The 16452-nt window shown below is 36.6% G+C and overlaps 3 protein-coding genes across 6 annotated transcripts; 1 reads left to right on the top strand and 2 right to left on the bottom strand.

Annotated features, from left to right (window-relative positions):
• Nucleotides 1-1724: 1724 nt before the first annotated feature.
• On the top strand, nt 1725-4006 carry LOC125188660 (Chaperone DnaJ-domain superfamily protein). Of its 2 annotated transcripts, none has more exons than XM_048085650.2 (7): nt 1725-2276; nt 2417-2922; nt 2998-3053; nt 3141-3197; nt 3370-3465; nt 3554-3696; nt 3803-4006. In XM_048085650.2, exons 1-7 carry the CDS (start codon nt 1777-1779, stop codon nt 3888-3890), a joined length of 1446 nt encoding a protein of 481 aa, XP_047941607.1. In that variant the 5' UTR covers nt 1725-1776; the 3' UTR covers nt 3891-4006. The 2 variants fall into 2 exon arrangements, with proteins under 2 accessions (XP_047941607.1, XP_047941608.1); XM_048085651.2 differs by having other exon boundaries at nt 1726-2276; nt 3554-3730.
• A 54-nt stretch (nt 4007-4060) lies between these two features.
• Nucleotides 4061-8048, bottom strand: LOC125188662 (solanesyl diphosphate synthase 3, chloroplastic/mitochondrial-like). Of its 3 annotated transcripts, none has more exons than XM_048085653.2 (12): nt 7737-8048; nt 7099-7191; nt 6901-6981; nt 6745-6816; nt 6483-6614; nt 6172-6258; nt 5943-6014; nt 5713-5798; nt 5400-5532; nt 4895-4984; nt 4701-4799; nt 4061-4556 (listed from the first exon to the last, which is right to left on the bottom strand). In XM_048085653.2, exons 1-12 carry the CDS (start codon nt 7884-7886, stop codon nt 4377-4379), a joined length of 1275 nt encoding a protein of 424 aa, XP_047941610.1. In that variant the 5' UTR covers nt 7887-8048; the 3' UTR covers nt 4061-4376. The 3 variants fall into 3 exon arrangements, with proteins under 3 accessions (XP_047941610.1, XP_047941611.1, XP_047941612.1); XM_048085654.2 differs by having other exon boundaries at nt 7099-7194; nt 7737-7875; XM_048085655.2 differs by having other exon boundaries at nt 7099-7177; nt 7737-7865.
• Nucleotides 8049-8948: 900 nt separating this feature from the next.
• On the bottom strand, nt 8949-12667 carry CIPK23 (CBL-interacting protein kinase 23). The gene is made up of 15 exons (XM_048085652.2): nt 11953-12667; nt 11533-11595; nt 11366-11437; nt 11177-11284; nt 11014-11094; nt 10867-10920; nt 10643-10768; nt 10443-10532; nt 10252-10371; nt 10029-10160; nt 9827-9943; nt 9677-9733; nt 9507-9581; nt 9311-9389; nt 8949-9217 (listed from the first exon to the last, which is right to left on the bottom strand). The coding sequence occupies exons 1-15, from the start codon at nt 12169-12171 to the stop codon at nt 9195-9197; spliced, it is 1416 nt and encodes a 471-aa protein (XP_047941609.1). The 5' UTR covers nt 12172-12667; the 3' UTR covers nt 8949-9194.
• Between the last annotated feature and the right edge of the window lie 3785 nt (nt 12668-16452).

Below are 16452 nucleotides of genomic sequence, written 5' to 3'. Positions count from 1 at the left end.
ACCACTTTTCCATTTTCATTGACTATGGTTTTCTTTATTTCATTTTATGATGATCCTCTTTTTCAGCATGAAAGTCTTCATCGACTACGGGGACGAATTATAGATGAAGGGGAAAATATAGTATTATGAGTTCTTAATAGTATTACTATTACAAACTACACTTAATATTCATCTTTCCATACTTAATCACGTTATTTGTTTTTCACCTAATTACGTTTTCATAGTATGAATAACAATATTTTCTTAACTATAATTTGAGATTAGATAATGCATGGTTTCAAAGTTAGGGGAAAAACGAAATTAAATCATTTGTTTAAGTGGTCAAACTGAAAACACGAGATCTTAATTATATTTTCGTCTTTTTGGGTAAATCCAGCATAAAGAAGCTTTCCAGATAAGGAGTGATGATTAAGTAGGGCAGTAATATATATTGAGAAATCATTATTATATAGTTCGAAATTAAAATAAACCGTTTGGATCTAGTGCATCATCTAGGACCAATTTTATATTTTTTAATTATTATATGTCATTTCTAAATGTAGACTATTGACATTGCATCTGTGTAGTAATTCGAAATATATATAAAGTTATAAATTTATAGATTTTCTATATTATTTGTACAATTATTAGTATATCACTTTTATACCCAAGTAACCCAACTGAGTATGTGTTCGAAAAGAATGCTTTGAGTGATTATGCACGCGATTTATATCCATATATTAAAATTAATTTCAATATTAAATTGCAAGATGGTTTAGTGATTCGAATATTTTGGGTTTTATTAACCTTCCTATGAGATGAGAATTCTCATGTAATCAAAATTTTGAAGTTTTAATAGAATTCATCTATTTTTATGAGATACTCCGTATATGTAATACATATTAAATTTATAAAAAAATATATAAAATGAGAATATCAATTTTATTCATTTTTAAAGGAGTCTAGGCTATATAGACTTTTTTGACAAAAAAGACCAAGCATATTATTATTAGAGTGAAATAAAGTGTTAAACTAGAAAAAATAAATATCTCATCCTTCCGAATTTATACTCCTGAATAGGGGTGGGAACACAGGTATCCGTGGATACCCGACCTGAAAAAAAAACGGATATCCAAACCCAAAAATCATCAAAATGTCTATCCAAAATCCGCCCCGGATATCCATATCCGACGTATCGGGTATCCAAATACCTGACTCTTTACATGTGTTAATAATAAAAAAAATTAAATTTTATATATTAATAGAAATATAGAAATATCTAAATTGACTAATATCTTTTACGTTTCATTTATTTTGTAGTATAAAACTAAAAAAAAATGGATCACTTTTATTTTAAAGTATATAGATTATATTTAATGCAAAATGACTAAACCTAATTTAAAATATGCTTTAAATAATAAATTGGATATTCAGGTAATACCCGATACTCATTCGGGTTATCCAATACCCGATTTATCTTATATTTCAATACTCAATCCCATAAAATTAGATATTAGGTATCCAAATCCGGCGGATATCGGGTCGGGTATGGGTAAATCCAATACCCGATATCCGTATTCCCACCCCTACTCCTGAGTAAAAAATACAGCAAAAGATATTGGTTATCAAAATTCTTTGCCATTTCAAAAAAAAAAAAAAAAAGCAAAATATTTAAAAAGAAAATGAAAAAGAAAAATTCCATTGAAAAGCTTCATGTATAAATAGCTCCAAAAACATGCAAGTAGGCTCATAATCAGTAATCACGACGCTCCCTCCGCCGCCGGCGATTCACCGACGATGGACGAATCCTGGCGAATGAGGATCGGAATGCCGTCGCCGCCACCTTCGCTCCACCGACCAAACCACCATCTCCGGCGACCCTCCGCCTCTCACCGCCACGAGCCTACCTCCGACCCTGAGGACTTCAGCGACGTCTTCGGCGGGCCCCCTCGCACGATCCTCTCCCGCCAGTTCTCCTCCGGCTTCCCGCGATCTTCCACCTCTTCTGCGACCTACTTCTACGAGGAGATTTTCCGGCAGCCGGAGAAGGTGCCTCCGGCGGGGAAGAGCGGAAGGAGCTTGCCGGAGTTCAGGATCCCCGGCCATCAGAAGCGAGAGAAGAACGGTTTCTACAGCGATATTTTTGGGTGGGAGGATGAGAGGGTGGTGAGGTCGAGATCGAGATCGAAAACGAGCTCTTCTTCGGTGCTCAGCTCGGAGGAGCTCAGTCCTCTCCGGCCGGCCTTCTTCGCTGACGGCGGCGGCGATGACGTGTCCTCTTTCGCTTCGAAACTCAGGTGATTTTTTCATTCCAGATGAGTTCGCCTCTTTTTACCTAAGATTGGATCCTAATTTTGAAAATTCATGTAATTGGAAGAAAATAGGGTTGGAGTGTGTAAATTAGGAGAGTGAAAACTGAAATTTCGATTCGTTTTAGGCCGATTAATGTGAGGAGTAGGTGGAATTCAACAAGGATGGAGAATGAAGATCAGAAAAGCATGATGCCGCCATTTTTAGGCAGTAATCACTGCAACAATGGGGAAAGCCATGGCACAGACAATCTGAGGAGCTACACTTTTGGATTAAGTCGAAGAAACGCCTCTCCGGAGACGATCAACCTTGAGCCGATTTCCAATAGCAGCTTCAGAGTGTCTGCAGATGACATGGAGCTCAACAACTCACCATCATCTGCAGTTTCCTCGGTCTGCCACTCGGTCTGGCGTGAGGCTGAGGTGGAGGGCGAGGTTATAAGGCCGGACGAGGTGGAGCAGGAGGAGGATGATGAGGATGAGGATGAGGTCATGAGCTCCTATGTGATTGAGATCAACTCCGAGAACAGGGAAGGGACTTGTGAATCCAACGGTGTTGATGAGGCCATAGCATGGGCGAAGGAGAAGTCTCAAACACACAATTCGGAGTGTGAGGCAGAGAAAACCACACAAGGTTTGTGTGAGTTTTTCTCTGATTTCAATGCTCTCTTAATTCTGTTGATTGGATATTGATTGTGCCTTTTTGCAGATGTTTTGAGTGGACAGCAGGTTTCCGAGGGACATACAGACAGTTTCGGATCATTGGTATTGTTTTCGATCATCATGTTGATCATTGGTATTGCTTAGGATCATCATATGGTTGTGATAGTTCTTTCTGTTGTTCATTTGCAGGATAAGCAGCAGGTCAAGTGGGAAATAGTAGAAGACGAACAACAGCTCGAATGCACGGTATAAAGCTTTAGTTCTACTGCAATCATACATAAAACTAGTTACTGATAGTGGCATGTGAGATCACATCATAGTTGAGGCCTTGGTTGGAATGGCGTTGTGATCTCATAACTCGCCTTGGACCTTTTGCTTCGACTTCTGACAGTCGACTAACTATCTCTAAACGAAGCAGGTACAAACAGAAATGGATATTCAGGATGAGAAGATCAGATTATGGTCAAGTGGCAAGGATGCTGACATTCGACTTCTGCTTTCTTCATTGCATCATGTGAGATGATCTTTTAATATAAAGAAATCCAGATGATGTAAACGTTGGATTTCACCAAATATATAACTCTCTTTGCTTTGGCACTCAGATCTTATGGCCGAACAGTGGCTGGTTACCGGTGCCCTTAGCAAGCATAATCGAATCCTCACAAGTGAAAAAATCGTATCAAAAGGCGCGGCTGTGCCTGCACCCAGACAAGCTCCAACAAAGAGGCGCAACGCCCCAACAGAAGTACGTTGCAGATAAAGCCTTTTCTATTCTTCAGGTGAGTTTGAGTTACTGCACAAGTTGAGAATTGGCCAGAGGGTTCTTATCTTAACTTATGACTTGATTGTAGGATGCTTGGGCTGCATTCATCTCTATGGACGTGTTTTAAACAATGGAATACCGGTTTCGATATTTCAACAGGTCATCGACGAGAATAGAAAGATGCAACTATGTATGCAGGAGGCTCAGTAGATATGTAAAGAGTGTGTTGTAACTCAGTGTGTTGTTTTGGGTACATGCAATAAAGTTTAATAGTAGCAAATTCACTTTATAAGTTCATATGAAAATATGATTTTTGGTTCCTGAGTACAATCAGTTTACTGCACCATACAGAAAGATGAGATATATTTATCACATTATGCCTTGAATCAAAAAGCATAGTTACTGCAAAAACAATGAATTAAACCAACAATACAAAATGTTGCAAGTATCTAATTGATCGATTGCAACAAAGAATTCAAGCTAAAGAGGACCCCTTCTCATTCTCACAGGAGAAAATTTTCATGTGGAAGACATTTTTATTCAGGGAAATGATGGATCGAATTAACACTTGTCTTGTGCAACCGAAAATAGGAGAGGGTAAACTGTCCTAGATACGATCTTGCGACTGCCAGAATGATCTAAATCATATTTGTATATATTTTCTACTTTGTTCTGGTGATGACTATATGCGTTAGTTCTACAAGCGCCCGCCTCGACCTCTGAACAACCTCATCCTCGTTTTCTGGAAGGGCGTCAATTGCAGCTGATGCAAGGCTAGCATGCTTTGCTGCTAGCTCTCTAGTTCTCTGGATTCCACTACTCATTGAGAGATATTCTAGAGCCTATAGAAAGAGAGAGGGAGAGAGAGCTCAATAGTTTGGAGAGATGATTACCATACATTTCTCTTTTTTCGAAAAAGGCACATGAGGGAAAGAAAAATTAAATAGACGGTGTTGACAGATGATCAAGTAATAAAGCAAACTTACCCGGTCCACATTTGAAGACTTTTCAAATCCTTGGTTGACAATCACCCGAAGTTCAGGAAATTCCTCAATAGCGAACAATATAGGAGCGGTCACAATCCCCTGGAAAAAATTATTTGAAATTTTTGGCATGTCATTTTATAGCCATTAACTGTTTAGGCAATTGTGTACAGTTCAAATGAAATGGAGATACTTACATGGCGAATGTCGGACAAGGATCCCTTTCCAAGGGAAGTTGATGTGCCGGTGAAATCAAGAACATCATCAATTAACTGAAAAGCCAACCCCTGCAAACACACATGCAAACAAGATTTCAAGATAGAACTATTGCAGGTAACAGAAACAGCAGGAAAAGTTTATTATTAAAATTGAAGTCATAACAATAGTATTATTACTACTATTTTATAAAGAAATCAGGGACGAGAACATGACATTAAAACATTTACAATAACATATTGCAACCAATATTTGAGGCATCTAGTATGCACACGGAATATACACAGATACAGACAAACTAGGATAAAACTATTAACATCAGAGAATTAAATCCCCACCCTCCATCACCTCATCACGTAACACCACCTTACAACCCTAGCCTAAAATACAGCACATTAAGACAGCATGTAGTCCACTAAAAACACAGCTCACACTCCCAGTTTAATTGTACATAAAAGAAAGAAAGACAACAGAAAAAATACAAACCAAGTTCTTGCCGTACTCAAAAGCCAAATTTGAAACATCTGCCGTTTGTCCAGCAAGAAGGGCAACAGCCTTACAACTATTGGATATCAATGACGCAGTTTTGTAGTATGTCTTTTCCATATAGTATTCCATGCTGAACAAAAGCAACACATACAATATTTTAGGAAGAACAAACATACGATGAGATAAGAAAAGTGTGTGAAAGGTCAAAGGAGAACAGTTACTTATATCATGTGATATAGTTCTGCATGTTACCAATACAGAGAAAACAGCGAAACAAAAAAAGAAGTCATAAGCCCCGCTAGCAGCATACCTGCAGCGCTGGTCAGATGTAGTAGTCATTTGCATGGTCTCACCAGTGACTAGATGTTCTACGACTTTAGCCAGGAGAGAAACAACCTGTAACAATTACAAGTAACATAAATGATATCTCTAGCATGATTCTTGAGCATGTGTATGATCAGCCTTCCCTAGTCACTCTATGCTTGTGATGTAAGTGCATAAAGAAATGCTTATCCTCAACATGCAAAGGCTTAAAGGTACCTCTGTGTTTTTCAAGGAAGCAAGAGCAACACAAGCTCTAGATAGCAAAAAATCTCCAGCCAACACAGCCAACTGCAATTTAAACAAAGCAAACGTGACTCGGTAAACAATTAACCTAACTCAAAAGGTCGACCAGACTAAGATGATCTTTGTTTGAAATTTGAAAATCAAGTTCCTTGCCACTTTTTGCTTATAGCCGAGGGAGTTCAAAAGGATATAAATCACATACCTTATTTCCCATAACAAAGTTCAAAGAGCCAATACCCCGCCTTGTATCAGCATCATCCAACACATCATCATGGAGGAGGCTAGCAACCTATTATATTACATGGATATTACTAAATGAAGATTCAACTGGCCAATCCATACCAAATTACTAAAATAAGAAAGTATATCGAACACAGTGAGAAGGTAAGACACCATAAAGCTACAAAATATGGTTCTCCACATAATTTTGGCATAACTAATAGTAATGTATAAGAATGAGACATGAAGTGGAGAAATGTGTAAACAACATTCTAGGAAGAGATAGTCACTGACATGGATCATCTCTGTAATCTCAGCAATGCACTGTTGTCTTGTACGCAACTCTGAAGACAGGGCATTGACTGCAGCCTCTGATGTTTGCCTTTGGATTGGTAAGTCTAGAGCCGTTGCCATCAATAAAAGGACCTGCATAAGTAAATCAATTAACAAAATTACAACGCATTCCTTCATTTTTGGCACAGGAGCGTAAAAGAGAGGAGAAATTAGTGGTTTAACAAATGGGGCCGCAGAAATCAGATAGGAATGGTAATCTTACAGTGGGTCTGAATCTTTTTCCTTCAACTCCCAATTTGAAAAAATACTCTGCAGCTGAGGCAAGCTTGGGAACCTATATGAGCATTAAATAAGTTTGAATTACCTTCTTTACACATCCATCTGTTGGAAAACATAATCAACACTGTACATGTCATACCTCCGCAACAACCATGGACCTCAAGCGATCAGCGAGAATCGATAGTTCATCAGCAACAAGAGAAAAAGGGTCTACTTGCTCCTGCAGTACGAACAAGAAGGTTGGCCACACAATAAAGCACATCTAAACAAGCTGGCAACGATATACAAATGGAGTATTTGAAAAGTAAATTGCAGTTTAATTAAGTTAGGCACTGACCTCAACCGCAGAGCTACTCTGAAGCTGAACCTGCTGCCCCACGGTACTAATGGCATTTGACACCCAAGAATAAATAACTCTGCAACCCAAAACCTACTAATAAACAGTAACAAAGAAAATATAATACAATGTAGCGGTAAAATATATGTCAATTGCAAAAATAAACATGGCATAATTCATACATCAAGAGCAGTAAATTGAAATACATATTGATTGCCACAATTAAACAAATGAACAGCATTTCTCATTTAGCAGAACATAATTGTTCAGATTAACAAATAATAAGATAGGCTCCTCAATCTCTTAAATCATAAACATCACTATAACAAAGCTTAATAAAAAGAAAATGATTAGAAAGACAAAAAAAAAAGTAATCTTTCAAGCCTAGTTATTAATAAAGCTTGCTTAACCCATAAGCAAGCTCCATTAATTATGAACTCATTTACGCCTACCAACTGTTCGATCAAATTACCATAAACAGAAAACAATAATAGCTCCGAAACAAGCTTCCCTAATAACCGCGAATTTCAAAATCCAGAGCTGAAACTAACAGGAAAACAGCTCCTACTCAAGCACACGGCGCAAAAACACACAAAATCCAATCCATTCTGAGATGAAATACGAGGGCGTGAGTTCACCTCTCGAGAAGACTGAAGAGGGTTGCGAAAGTGGGAGGAATGCTCGAGCAGCAGCGGCGCGCTCTCGCCACTTCCCAAAGGGGAGTAGACCAATTGACCACGGGCGTAGCCCGACCTCGCTAACCGGGCTAGCCCTCTGACCCGCATCATCTCAGCTTCTCACTGCGTATTTTGCTGATTCTTCAATTTTCTGGGATCGGAACAGTTGGTGAGGGGAAATTTATTGATCGGTGATCGGTGGTGATAAAGGAATCATAAGCCGACATTAAATTTTTGTGCAAGAAATTACGAAAATTGACAGACGGCTACTTAGCTCCCAAACCACATGACCTATCTATGTGTTTTCATGGCAGCCATGAAATTGTTATTGGGCTTCATCTTGGCCCAATGAAAAGCCCATTAGTTGAGTGGGCTTTCATATGATCATGCTCATTCAATTTTTAGTACTCCCTCCGTCCCACAAAAGATGTCACACTTTCCTTTTTAGTTTATCCTACAAAAGATGTCACATTTTCTCTTTTGGAAAAAGTTTCTTCTCACATCAATTATAAAATTTTATTTTCTCTCACCACTTAAAACACAAAATAACATCTCCTAAAATCTCGTGCCATTTCTCAAGTGTGACATCTTCTCTGGGACGGAAAGAGTAATTTTATACTCCCTTCGTCCGTGAAATGCTATCCAGTTTTGCCATTTCGGTCCGTCCCTATGTTGTCCACTTTGCTTTTTTACCATTTTGGTAAATGGACCTCACTTTCAACTAACTCATTATACTCACATTCTATTATAAAAATAATAGTATATAAATATTAGACTTACATTCCATTAACTTTTTCAATTCACTTTTATTCACATTTTTTAAAACTCATGCTAAGTCAAACTTTAGACAGTATTTCGTGGACGAAGGGAGTAATAGTATTCAAATTAGCATTTATAAATAAATATCATTATTATTACTCTAAAGTAAAGAATTTGCTTCTTGTTGGAGTTTTGATGCTACTACTAATTCATATCATTCTATTTACTTTAAATATTTGTTTTGATTTTAAAAAACTCTTATTGTGAAAGTAGTAGCTTCTTAAATCTCAATGTCTGGTTTTCTCACTCCATAGCGAACAAATTGTTTGTCTTTTTATGTATGTAGAATAGTTATAATAAAGCTTATTTATTCGTTATATATCAAAGCAAACACATCTAACCATACGTTAGAAAAAAGCAAAAAAAAAGTTGCAATCTTACATTTATTTGTAATAAGGGTCGATTATTATAGTAGGGTACATTGCTACAACATGAAGATCCTCAATCATACATTTATAGACATCATATAGGATATGCTAATGTTACACAAGCAAATCAAAAATATAAAGGGCGATGTTCCATATTATGTAAGCATACCAAATACTACAAATCAACACTAACATGCAAGTATGAGTCCAACTTAGCAAGACGACGTTACGATTAAGGCCTCGGGTGATCAGTACCTGCAACAAGGGTGATGCACGACACATCAATGATTATGTAGACCGCGGTTTCCTATGAACTAAAAAAGTAAAAGGAAAAAACGGTCTACTTACGGCTGGTCTCTTCCTGTTGTACTCCTTCGCCTGCTGTCCATACGATATCTTTCAACCCGGTCGAAAGGTTCTTGTAAAACTGCATACGAAGGATAAGAGCAAGGCTCATTATCTAACTCTATTTCATTTTCAAAATATTGCAACAATTTTGAGATCGTCTAAGACATTATGCAAAATAAGGCTAATGTAACGATACCTTGTGGAATTCGAATGTATCTCCTCCAGCCTTGCGAAGCTCAACCATGTGAAGTGATGGAGCTACTTCAAAAATCTGCAAGAGCAATTTAGAACAATGTTACATAATGTCAAAACATCTCGTTCTCTCTGTAGTCGAGTGAGGAGTCGAAAATCTTTAGGTAAACACACCTCTGTTGCAATGGACAAGTGACCCTTCCGGCCGGATTTTTCCCCATAAAGTTTCATCTAAATGGAAGGAATCAGAGGTTAAGATTGAAACAAAGAAGTCCTTTTCCAACACTGTAAAGAAATAGCTACATAAATTTGATGTAATCAAACCTTGTAGTTGTTTCTCTTCACATCAAACCCCATAGGCCCGGCTGCTGTCTCGATTTTCGACATAATCTCGCTGGCAGGGCGTCTTGATGTAAATCTCGTTTCTCGCTTGACAAGACCCTGGAGTCGGAGGAGATTTGAAGCACGTTAATTAAATTGATCAAAATTGTGAGTCTCACTTTTTACCAATCGATAGTCAGCATACCATCTGCCTGTCAAAGAGCGAACCGAGATTGAGACCCTGTGAGGTGGAGATGAGCTCAAAGGCATTCATAGTCACTGGTGCAGCCGCTGGGGGCCGTTCGTGCCGCTTCTCCACAACAAGGTTGGGAGAGTCCTGATTGCAAAAATGAACTTTATGGTGAGTAGGGAAATATCATAGTAATTAAATCGAAAGACAACAACTGGAGCCAAACTAAAATCCATACTGCTGATTCACTAAAGATTGAATTGACATCATCGAGGGTAACATCCTCTTGTTCGAAAACAGGTGCCTGGTATCCTTTCTTGAACCACTCGTTTTCGAGGATCTCACTGATTGTTATACGCTGCAACGAGTAGATAACAAAGCATTAAGGCTTGTGACTGAATATTATAAAAGTTGCAGTTGGGATCATACCGTGGATGGGTTGGGATCCAGAATTCTTGTGATTAGTTTCTGTACACTTTTTGAAAACCATCTAGGGCACTTGAAATCCGCCTTGAATATCTGAAAATGCAAAATCAACAAACATTGTCAAGGTAGCACGTAGCATTCATGCCTATGTTTCGTGCTCCAAACATCACTCCATACTGTCCACCATGAAATATGACGTATACCTTTTTGTACAATGCCACAAGATTCGGCTCCTCAAAGGGCAGAAATCCAGCCATGAGTACAAAAAGTATAACACCACAAGACCATATGTCTGCCTTAGCTCCATCGTAGCCCTTATTGTTGATCACCTGTGAAACGAGGGAAATGAGAGCAGTTATTCAGAAAACCAAACTATTCAAGAAGCAATAAAACATCACTGATTGAGCTAAAAGAAATGGATGCATACCTCTGGGGCAACATAATTTGGCGTCCCACATGTCGTGTGAAGCAATCCATCTTCCTGATAAAGGATTAAGAAAATGAGTAATATCATCTGATTCATTTTTCTGGAATACAAAGCTCAACGAGTGAATGTATGAACAAATCATAATACCCGAACTTGCTGTGGTAGGGCGCTTAAACCAAAATCGGAGACTTTGAGAATGCCCTTGGAATCAAGCAGCAAATTCTCCGGCTATAAACCAAGAAACCAATACAATAAACAATGAGCTTTTCATATTCAATAAAACTAGACAAGTGTGAAATTGCATGATCACCTTAAGATCCCTGTGGTAAACACCCCTGCTGTGGCAATAATCAACCGCGTTAATGAGCTGCTGAAAATAATTCCTTGTTTCGTCTTCTTTCAGTATGCCTCGACTAGCCTGCCAACAAGAAAGCAACAATAAAATTGCACTTCCTTACATATTGCTTTTGATCACAGAGTGAAGATGAGCGAGACATACAATCTTGTCAAAGAGTTCACCACCGGTTACAAATTCCATAACAATGTATATCTTTGTCTTGCTGGCCATAACCTACACGAAAAGAAGCCCATCAATACACATACATATCATAGCTCCCACGCCCATATCACACTACGATAAAGTGTTTAAAGGACTCGAGCACAAACCTCAAACATCCGGATTACATTAGGATGCCTTATCAGTTTCATGGTTGAAATTTCGCGCTTGATCTGCAAACGCAAAGATAAGTTTTGGAACGATGCGAATGCACAGATCAAAGTATGAAGACAAAGATCTAGTCAAATATATACATCAACCATATTCCGATCTATAGCACCCGGATCAGCTCCAACTCAAATCATCAGAAACATAAATAATTTATTTCTATAAAACATTAGTCCCACAAATTGGTCATCTACACAGCAAAAGGATCACTAGAGAGACCTTTGATTGTAGAGAAAAAAGGTTGAACAAAGACAACATGAACAAGAAAAGTCAACCCATAATCCAGTGCAAGAACATCACATAATCCAGATGATCAAAATGAAGAGATTCTGAATATATAAGAAGAACAATTAAACAGCAACCTGGCCAACCATCTTGTGTTTGAGAACCTTCTCCTTATCAAGAATCTTGATGGCCACATTCTCATCTGTCTCAAGATTCCTAGCAAACTTCACTTTTGCAAAAGTCCCCTCTCCCAAAGTCCTCCCAAGCTCATACCTCCCCACGCGAGTCCGGCCACCACCACCACCGCCGCCGCCGCTGCTACTGCCACCAGCGCTCGATTTCGATGCCATCACCATCACCACAGCCCTTATCCGTTATCTATATATATCAATATGTAATGAATCAATCCCAAAATCCCCCCTTTTTTGGATAATCTTCCCCTTTTTTGCCTCACTTACCTAATACAGATTATACACATTCCACTCCCCCTTTCCCTCTCCCTCTCTCTCTCTCCACAAGTTCCCTAAATGGGATTCTTGAATCACAAACTACTACAGCCTCTTCTTCTTGCAAGGCTGCCACACCTGAGACTTCCCCACCTTCATATTCAATCAGGCCAAGAAAAACACTCACGCGCGCCAAGATTTCACACAGCAGTTAAAATCAGATCAAGATTGCATTTTTACGGAAGAGCATGCGGAAATCCAAGTGACTAATGCAAACGCCATGAGAGAGGGTTTGAAATTGAATAGTAGGAGAAGAAAAAGGGTATGGGCCAAAAATGGAAAGAAGAAAAAGGAATGGAATTGGAAAGAATCGACGAAACGAAGTTGATGCGATCGTCTCTACTTATTCATAGCGTGGGGCTGGCTTTAGTAGTGTCGGGTCAATTAGGGCTTAATTGAGGGTTGAGATTAATCGTTATAAAATGGTTTAGGGATTAACAAGAAATTGGGATTAAAAAAATATTTAATTAAGTAAAACTTTTTGGTGTTTCGATGTGATACGAGGAAGAGTTGGCAACTGAGGAAGGCGATGTCTGAAAAGTAGTATAGGGTGTGGTGGGTCGCACAGTTAGTTATGGTGAGCCCAAAGTCAAACAATGGAAAGTCGGTGCACGTTTTGTCTTGTGGAAAATCGTCTCTTCCGCGTGCTACTCTCTCCGTCCCTGATAATTTGTCACCATTAGAGTTAATATGAATTTTAAAAAATGTGATAAGAATTGGATTGAAAAAATTAGTGGTATGTGTGTCCTATTTTTATATAGTATTATTAGTAGAACGTGAAGTTCATTATCAAAAATGATAAAAGTGATAAAAGAGAAGACAAATTTTTAGGGGTAGACAAAAATGAAAATAAGTGACAAATTTTCAGGACAAGACAGTATTATATTTTGATGATATTTACTTTTTCTTTATTTGAAATAGGGATAGACAAAATTGGAAATAAATGACAAATTTTCAGGACGAAGACATTATTATATTTTAATGATATTTATTTTTCTTTATTTGAAATCGAGATAGACAAAAATGAAAATAAGTGACAAATTTTCAGGACGAAGACAATATTATATTTTGATGATATTTATTTTTCTTTATTTAAAATAGGGATAGACAAAAATTAAAATAAGTGATAAATTTTTAGATGGAGATAATATTATATTATGGTGATATTTACTTTTCTTTATTTGTAAAATATAATCATGACACAATATTCACTTTTCTTTATTTGAAAAATATAATCATGACACAATATTCACTTTCTATTACCACTATTCTTGTTGACCCTAAGTATATGGAAAATTACACATAATTATTATTAACAATTGAGCTATATTCTAGTGAATTCTTTTAATTAAAAATCTGAGCATTTGAATATAGATGCAATGATATTCATATCAATTTTTTATTCTGATGAAAACTTGGGCGTATGCCGCAATACCATGGGCGCCGCGCACCTCTATTCACGATATTGATGGCATTAATTATGGAATTAAGTGTTTATTATATGCATTAATTTAATAGATTATGCATTAATTTATTAGATTATGCATTAATTATGAGCTTACTTTTGTGTTACCCGTGAAATGGTTGGCGTGGCGAGCATGTAAGACCAACGCTTTGTTTTACTACTTTTTATTACTAGCATTTTAATTTGAAAAGAGAAAATATTGAAGTTTAATCCCTAAATTAATGTGTTACTCCACATATTATTACTACCAATTTTTTTCTATTCCACGGGGAGTATATTTGTTTATACAATTTCACGTTATACTTTTCATGTTCTAGTAATTTTAATTTACCAAACAATTTTCATTGATTTGATGGTTTTCCATTTTACTCTCTGATCTTATTATCCGAATCCGAATCCGAATCGGAATCCGAATATAGTATGAGTAGTATCTCGTGACTATGTCAAAAATATGAGTATCTCGATCGTTTTTACTACTACGTACTATTTAATATATGTGCTTTGAATTTAATACCAAAATATTAGCTATAAATAGTTATATACATATATAAACATTACATGGAATTTTAAAAAAATAGAGTAAATAGCACATTTTATAAAGTTGCACATAAGGGTGGCAAATCATGCGTGTTGTGTTATCGTGTCGACACGATGACAACAAACACGAACACGATCCGTTAAGAAAACTCCAAACACGAACACGACCCGCTACCCTCAGACACGAACACGACACGGACCCATTTACAACACGAACCACTTCGGGTCAAAACGACACGATAACAACACATATATGGCACGACACAATAACGACACTATAATAATAATAATATTATACTCCCTCCGTCCCAGATAATTCGTCCCAGTATTCTATTTTGGTCCGTCCCACATAATTTGTCCCACTCCACTTTTACCATTTTTGGTAGTGGACCCCATATTCCACTAACTCATTCCTGCTCACATTTTATTATAAAACTAATACTTTAAAAGTAGACCCACATCCCACCAACTTTTTCAACTCACTTTCCATTACATTTCTTAAAATCCGTGCCCCGTCAAAGTGGGACGAATTATCCGGGACGGAAGGAGTAATATACTAATACCATTTCTAAAATTAAATTTTAAATTTTAAAAAATTTAAAATAAATAAAAATAATAATAATATTATAATATATTAATATTATTTCTTAACGTGTAACACGAACACGACACGAAATTTTCGTGTCGACACGATAAGGACACGAACCCAATAAGCCTTGACACATACCCATTAATTTCGTGCGGGTTCGTATCGTGTTATCGTGTCGTGCCAAAAATTGACAGTCCTAGTTGCACGCCTCAACGCACACAATTAGCTTAAATCAAACCGGGCCGGACCGGGGCAAACCTGATTGGCAAATCAGGTTCAAATATTAAAAATGGAGTAGAAAATTTTAATATAAAAATGACTAAATTCCTTTCAATCCATCAAATTAATACTGTGGCCATGCACAGTGGTCAACTTCACGCATTCTTAGCTAAATACGTGTCAAATTAATCGATGACTTTATGTTTATTTAATTTATCTTGACATTATTGATGTTTATATTAAATTAGTAAGATTCGCATAATACAAGTAGTGCTTGAAAGAAGTTACGACTATTTCTATTTGATTTTCAACTTTCAATGTAGGGATGACGTTAATTCAAGAACCACTGGATTTAATTTATAATTGGCTATTTCAGTTCCATAAAATTAGAATCACATCCACTACAAAATGATGGTTTTGATTCAAAATCATTGATTTTTTAATGGTTTTCATCAAATTTCTATAATATTTCATAAAAAAATAATCGATTTTGGTTCAGCTCATGGGAGACTATTTCAATTTTAAAAATTGTGAATGAATGTCTAGTTCAAATTTTAATAATCTACGGATGTGAACCATAAATCCATATTTAATTGGTTTTAGGCTTATTTTCTAATGGTTCTACTATCAACTGGGCCGTATAAAAAGATAAACTATTGATGCTATTTTATTGTTAATTGTATAAATAGTCCACGACAATAAATAAAATGAATTATTGCCCATTAAATACTCAAACATTAGTGGGGTAAACCATGTGAATACATGATTATGAACAGAAAGCTCTGTTTAGGATATTTAAATATTGATATATTAAATTAATCACGATGTTATGGGCCTTATGGCATTGGCATCTACTAGAAAAATAAATGTAGGATTAATTTAATTAATCCTAGGTTTCAACTGTTTGTCCTTCTTAATTCCATACTTATATTAATTCCAGGAGCCTTTTGTCCAATTAAATTATTAAATCCAATTTGTCTATATGCAATGTACGGCACACATAATTTAATTTAAGAAAATATTAAAATAACCTTAATATTCTATTAAATGGAATATGTTAATATTATTATGGAATTTATGCGTATGTTTACTCCTAAAACCGAATCCATCACCTAATTAAAGCTTAAAACATTTATAATTGTTATAGACTGTTCACCAAATATAGTAAGTATAAACAAAACTTACTACTACTATATGTTACTAACCAACAAACTTAAATTTCAATGTTTATAGGAGAAATAAAATTATAAGTAATATTAAAATAATAAATATATGTGGTATGTGGAAAGTGGACTGGCTAAAATAAAAACAAGATTATAAC

This window comes from Salvia hispanica, chromosome 5 (assembly GCF_029641045.1).
Source record: "Salvia hispanica isolate PSC_SH4W2 chromosome 5, Shi_PSC_v1, whole genome shotgun sequence".
Classification (NCBI taxonomy): Eukaryota; Viridiplantae; Streptophyta; class Magnoliopsida; order Lamiales; family Lamiaceae; genus Salvia; species Salvia hispanica.
This window is presented reverse-complemented; position numbering and strand designations above follow the sequence as displayed.

Bases quoted from the DNA above. Each gene is read 5' to 3' on its own strand.
- CIPK23 (XM_048085652.2), bottom strand. From the start codon at position 12,171: ATGGTGATGGCATCGAAATCGAGCGCTGGTGGCAGTAGCAGCGGCGGC. The intron at 11,285-11,365 runs GTATGTCTCGCT...TCTTGTTGGCAG, and splicing joins GTGAACTCTTTGACAAGATT to GCTAGTCGAGGCATACTGAA. The intron at 11,095-11,176 runs GTGATCATGCAA...CTTGGTTTATAG, and splicing joins TTTACCACAGGGATCTTAAG to CCGGAGAATTTGCTGCTTGA.
- LOC125188662 (XM_048085653.2), bottom strand. From the start codon at position 7,886: ATGATGCGGGTCAGAGGGCTAGCCCGGTTAGCGAGGTCGGGCTACGCC. The intron at 6,615-6,744 runs GTAAGATTACCA...TTACTTATGCAG, and splicing joins GAAAAAGATTCAGACCCACT to GTCCTTTTATTGATGGCAAC. The intron at 5,533-5,712 runs GTATGCTGCTAG...GCTTTTGTTCAG, and splicing joins ACATCTGACCAGCGCTGCAG to CATGGAATACTATATGGAAA.
- LOC125188660 (XM_048085650.2), top strand. From the start codon at position 1,777: ATGGACGAATCCTGGCGAATGAGGATCGGAATGCCGTCGCCGCCACCT. The intron at 3,466-3,553 runs GTGAGATGATCT...TTTGGCACTCAG, and splicing joins TGCTTTCTTCATTGCATCAT to ATCTTATGGCCGAACAGTGG. The intron at 3,697-3,802 runs GTACGTTGCAGA...ACTTGATTGTAG, and splicing joins GGCGCAACGCCCCAACAGAA to GATGCTTGGGCTGCATTCAT.